General features: G+C 56.2%; 1 protein-coding gene across 1 annotated transcript in view; it reads right to left on the bottom strand.

The window, feature by feature from the left end:
- Positions 1 to 96: 96 nt before the first annotated feature.
- FUT1 (fucosyltransferase 1 (galactoside 2-alpha-L-fucosyltransferase, H blood group)) overlaps positions 97 to 5915 on the bottom strand; it is a 7730-nt gene continuing 1911 nt past the window's right edge. Inside the window, exons 2-4 of the mRNA XM_011946443.1 lie at positions 5222 to 5455; positions 4383 to 5015; positions 97 to 3179 (exon numbers count right to left, since the gene is read on the bottom strand). Coding sequence (XP_011801833.1) covers positions 2062 to 3177 — 1116 coding nt within the window. The 5' untranslated portion in view covers positions 3178 to 3179; positions 4383 to 5015; positions 5222 to 5455 and the 3' untranslated portion in view covers positions 97 to 2061. The remainder of the gene's footprint in view (positions 3180 to 4382; positions 5016 to 5221; positions 5456 to 5915) is intronic.

The following is a 5915-nucleotide window of genomic DNA, read 5'->3' as shown; positions in this document are numbered from 1 at the left end:
ATCCGGCCACTGCACTCCAGCCCGGGCAACAGAACGAGACTCCGTCTCAAAAAATAAAAAACAGAACGAGACTCCGTCTCAAAAAAAAAAAAAAAAAAAATTTCTTCTTTCACCCGCCAAAAAAAAGCAAGGGACTCCTGAGATCTCGACAATCCTGTCCACCTTGGCCAGACCTCATGCTCCTGCCTGGATTTGAGGCTGGGTCCAGTGTCTGCATGCCTTTAGATCCTTTTATCTCAGACCTGCCCAAAGCCAGATGTAGTGGTTCTGGGAGTTCAGGGGCAGACAATGGTTAGCAATGAGCACAGTGCCTGCCAGTTTGTCACAAGCACAGAGGGTGTGTTTATGCCTCCACAATTCCAGAAAACAGATCCCAGACCCCCAGCGGCCCACCTGCAGAGAAAGACCATCTTCCTTCATTGTGAGAGGAAACCTGAACTCAGACCCAATATATGGAGCTCTCGCAGTTAATGAGCTTAAAAAAAAGTGTCCCTGGATCCCTGGAAAGTTCTGCTCCAGAAGCTGCACCATTTTAGCAGTGATCCCTCACCCCACTTTCACGTTTTAGCCTGTCTGCTCAAAACAAACAAACAAAAAAGTCTTTGAGGGGCTGGAGGGCTGGCTGGACGGAGTCCTGCTCTGCTCACCAACTACCCCAGCTTCTCCAGAGACTGTGAACAGAGCAAGACGCTGGCCAACTAGAGATGGTTTGTTTTCCATCTCGATTTTTCCAGCAATGCTGGGGCATTCGTTAGGTGCTACAATTAGGTTATACATTCATTAGATTCTTCACTTGGCCAGGTGTGCTGGTTCATGTCTGTAATCCCAGCATTCTGGGAGGCCAAGGTGGGAGAATTGCTTGAGCCCAGGAGTTCAAGAACAGCCTGGGCAATATCACAAGACCTTGTCTCTACAAAAATTAAAAAAAATTATCCGGGCTGGGCATGGTGCCTCACGCCTGTAATGCCAGCACTGTGGGAGGCCGAGGTGGGCGGACCACGAGGTCAGGAGATTGAGACCATCCTGGCTAACACAGTGAAACCCCATCTCTACTAAAAATACAAACAAAAATTAGCTGGGTGTGGTGGCAGTCGCCTGTAGTCCCAGCTACTCCGGAGGCGGAGGCAGAATGGCATGAACCTGGGAGGCGGAGCTTGCAGTGAGCTGAGATGGCGCCACTGCACTCTGGCCTGGGCTACAGAGTGAGACTCCGTCTCAAAAAATATATATAAATAAATAAATTACAAATTTTTAAAAATTATCTGAGCCGGGCACTGTGGCTCACGCCAGTAATCCCAGCACTTTGGGAGGCCGAGGCAGGTGGATCACAAGGTCAAGAGATCGAGACCATCCTGGCCAACATAAAAATACAAAAATTAGCTGGGCATGATGGCATGTGCCTGTCCCAGCTACTCAGGAGGCTGAGGCAGGAGATTTGCTTGAACCCAGAAGGAGGAGGTTGCAGTGAGCCAAGATCATGCCACTGCATTCCAACCTGGGCAACAGGGCGAGACCCTGTCTCCAAAAACAAAAACTAAAAAGATTCTTTCACCTTAGTTATCTGGATTTCCAGAACCCCATCCTGTCTCTAAGGGCCCTGCAGGGTTCTTCATAGGCATCAAATCTGGCCCCCTCTAGAAGAAGTCTCCCTCTAGTATCACTCCAGAAACACAGAAGGGGATTTGGTGAATGCTTGCTCTGGACCAATCATATTTTCCTTCAGTCTTTGGAGGACCCAAGGGAGAAGTAACCCCTCTTCTAGAATAGACCAGAGGGAGAGTTCCCTATTCCTGGGGGCAGCCATCTGGAAGTACTGTAGATATGGGCTGGGAAGAGCAGGTGGGCACTGTGGCTTCTAGAACTGCCTGCCAGCCATCAGGAAAAGATGTTTTGCTAGTTCTAGAATGTTCGGACAGTTCCAGAAAGGTCCCCCTTCTCTCCAACTCTCCCGACTAGGATCGCTCTGGAAACGGGCACCCATTTGCTTCAGGAACACCACAGACTTCTCCAGAAGATGCCAGGCCTCTAGAGCCATGTACTGCTGGCTCTAGAAAGATCAGGCTATTTCAGAAAGTCTCCCTGGCTCTCAAGGCTCCAGAGTGGAGACAAGTCTGCATTAATGCCCACCCACTCGGGCAGGAAGGCAGCCTCTGGCTTAAAGATCTTCAGGAACTCAGAGTCTGGCAGGGTGAAGTTGGCCAGGTAGACAGTGTCTCCGCCAGCCAGGTAGGCAGCCCAGAAGCCGAAGGTGCCAATGGTCATAATGGTGTGGTTGCACTGTGTGAGCAGGGCAAAGTCTTTCCACGGTGTAGCCTCCTGTCCATCGCCAGCGAACGTCACATCGCCCTGGGAGGTGTCCATGTTTTCTTTACACCACTCCATGCCGTTGCTGGTAACCACAAAAACGGGGGCTTCGTACCGTGCCCGGAACCAGTCCATGGCCTGCCGGAGGTAGGCGCTGTCGCCCACCACACCCTTCCAGCGCTGAGGCATAACCTGCAGATAGTCCCCACGCCGCACGTGGACGCCCACAAAGGTGCGCGGGCGGTCCCCCGTGCGGCCCAGGCGGAGCTGAGCCAGCGCACTCTGCGCCTCTTCCCGCAGGTGGTCGTGCAGGGTGAACTCCCTGCGGATCTGTTCCCGGAGATGGTGGAAGAAAGTCCAAGAGCAGGGGAAGCCAGAGAGCTTCAGGAAAGGATCCCTCAAGTCCGCATACTCCTCTGACATCCAGTCGTGAAGCTGCAGCTCCCGCCAGGGCGTGCGGCTGTCCACTTCCGGGGCCAGCACGGGCAGGGTGATGCGGAAGACCGGCGCCAGGGCGGCATGCATGGCAGGCAGGATGAAGGCCCGGCGGCCATTGAGCTGAGCCAGAGCCAGCAGCGTGGCATACTGTCCCATCTGATTACCAAACCGACCATCGGGATAGATAGTCCAGGTGCCGGAGAGGGAGGCAGACTTCTGGGGACAGGAAGAGGAGGTGTTGGGGCCCATCGGGGTACCCGGCAGGCAGAAGATGGCCACCGGGGGTGTCACCAGGCGGCGGTCTGGACACAGGATCGACAGGCCTAGGCCATGTGGAAAGCTGTCTTGGTGGATATGGAGGAGGAAGGAGAGCGCAGAGAGGACACAGACTAGCAGGAAGGCCAGGCAGAGCTGACGCCGGCTGGGGGGCCACATGGCTGCAGAGGAGGAAAGGTGAATTAGCAAATACACAGAGACTGAGGAGGGGAGGTTGCGGAGGGATGTGGGGGAAGGGAGGTGCCTGGGGTGCAGCACTCCTTAGTCCCAGGGAAAGAGGAAGTCAAAGGTTTAGACTCCTGGGGCTGAGGTAGGGAGCGCAGGAGTCCTAGGTTTGAGGGATGAGAGCCTTGGAATTTCGGGGCATGGGGATTGGAAGACAAGTGGTTTTCAAGATAGCCATGATTTGGCTGGGCGCTGTGGCCCACACCTCTAATTCCAGCATATTGAGAGGCTGAAATGGGAGGATCCCTTGAGCCTAGGAGTTCAAGATCAGCCTGGGCAACAGAGCAAGACTCCGCTTTTACAAAAAAATTTTAAAATTAGCTTGGCATGGGTCGGGAGGGGTGGCTCACACCTGTAATTCCAGCACTTTGGGACACCAAGGCGGGCGGATCACCTGAGGTCTGGAGTGGGAGACCAGCCTGACCAACATGGAGAAACCCTGTCTCTAGTTAAAATACAAAAGTAGCCAGGCGTGGTGGCGCATGCCTGTAATCCCAGCTACTAGGGAGGCTGAGGCAGGAGAATCGCTTGAACCTGGGAGGCGGGGGTTGTGGTGAGCCGAGATCGTGCCATTACACTCGAGTCTGGGCAACAAGAGCGAAATTCCGTCCCCACCCCCCCCCAAAAAATTAGTTTGGCATGGCCGCACGTGTCTGTGGTTTCAGCTACACCGGATGCTAAGGTGGGAGGATCCCCGGAGCTCACAATGAGCGCGATAGCACCACTGACTGCACTCCAGCTTGGGCGACAGAGAGGGACCCTGTCTTAAAAAAAAAAAAAAAGCAAAATAGACAACCATGGTCCAGGTTCCTGCACCTTTCCTGCAGGAATCTCGAGTCTCCCCTCCTGTAAGGTCCACTGATACTAGACTCTTCCATCAGCCTGTTTCTCAGGAGTGCCTGTCTGTGAGGGGCAAAATCCACCACAGAGGTGGTGATGGGAAGCGATAGTCCAAGTAAAACAAGAGAGGCTGGAGGGTCAGGAGCGGAAGAAGCATCTTGGTTCCTGGAGGAGTAATGGCTGGGGAGGTGGCGGAGAGTCCTAGGGCCTTAGGAAGACCTGGAGAAGAGGTTGGGGGTGCACCACCTGGCTCTGAAGGAGTTGTTGCTGGGTCCCAGGCACCGGCAGTCCCCACTTACCCGAGCTGCTTGCAGGTGGCAGATCCACAGTCCGCTTTGCGTGGCCGGAGCGCGCCCTCTACAAAGGCAGGCCACATCCGGCCGCCCCTGGAACGCCAGGCGTCCGGCTCTTCGGCCTCGCAGCCCTCCCCTCCGCGCAGCCTGTCCGGACTGGCAGCAAGGGCTTGGGGAGGGGAGGAAGGAGGGGGCGCGGCCGGGAGTTTCGCAGCGTCCGCCTTCCCGGGCTGGGCAGATGGCTGGAAGGTGGAGGCCCGCCCCTCACTTGGCGCCGAGCCCCAGCGCCCGGGGCTAGGGCGATGGCCCCTGGACCCACCGCTCCCCAGATCGGGGATGTAGGGGACCACGCCCTGCCCCTCCGCCCCGGCATTGACCTGCGTGAAGGCTACACCCGGGGCAGCCTACCTGGCTTGCGAGCAGCTGCGGCATCATTGCGTGGACCTGGAGACGGAGCTCCCAGTTGCAATGCTCGAGCCGGGAGGTCCAATCCGCCGCCCTCTCCCTTCTGATGCCAGGGCTTAGAGTCGGCCCCCGGCACCTGGGTGCGTCGAGCCTGGCCACGCCCCAGCGGCTGGGCAGGGCCCCGGCACCTGGTCCCGGCGAGTGGAGCGATCATCTGCCCCCGGCTGCATCCTCCTGGGGAATGGAGAACCTGTTTGCCAGGCTGCCGCGGGAGTGCGCCAGGGCCTCCAGCCTGCAGGTGCCCCCCGCGCCCACCAGGGTCTCCGTCCGATCTCCCACCCACCGAACCCGCCGTCCACACTCAAATTCCAGGATCCCAGCTCCTAGTCACTCCTTTTGGGGAATTCTAGGGTCCTGTGCTAAACTGCTACTTTCCAGACCTATATTGCACCGAGGCAACCATTCCAATGCTGGAGACCGGAGTGGAACAGGATCTGTTTCCCATGCCGTCAGCGGGGGCCGTGGCTGCGGGCGCCAGAAACAAAGGCCTCTGCCCGCTTGTCACCTAATTAAAGCATTTTCTCTGGTCCAAGGCCCACCTCCAGCATCGCCAACCCCAAGCAGGGCGGCTGATGTAGGGTCCAGCCTTACGGGGCTTTGAGGGTGTTCTTCCCCTGTGCGGAGACGAGAGATTGTAAGAAATACACACAAGACAAAGAGATAGAAAACAGCTGGGCCCGGGGGACTGCTACCACCAAGACGCAGAGAGCGGTAGTGACCCTGAATGGCTGGCGCGCTGATATTTGTTGCATACAAGACAAGGGGGCAGAGTAACGAGGGTGAGTTCTCCAGGTGATTGATAAGGTCAAGCAAGTCACGTGATCACGAGACAGGGGCTCTTACCTTTTAGGTAGCTGAAGCAGAGAGGGAAGGCAGCATCAGCGTTAGGGAAGGCAGCATCAGCGTTTTCTTCTACGCACTTATAAGAAAGATCAAAGACTTTAAGACTTTCATTATGTCTTTTTTTTTTGAGACGGAGTCTCGCTCTGTCGCCCAGGCTGGAGTGCAGTGGCCAGATGTCAGCTCACTGCAAGCTCTACCTCCCGGGTTTATGCCATTCTCCTGCCTCAGCCT

The sequence above is a fragment of the Colobus angolensis genome, unplaced genomic scaffold, assembly GCF_000951035.1.
Source record: "Colobus angolensis palliatus isolate OR3802 unplaced genomic scaffold, Cang.pa_1.0 Scaffold25, whole genome shotgun sequence".
NCBI lineage: Eukaryota > Metazoa > Chordata > Mammalia > Primates > Cercopithecidae > Colobus > Colobus angolensis.
Note: the sequence above shows the minus strand (reverse complement) of the source record. Positions and strands in the feature narration are given on the sequence as shown.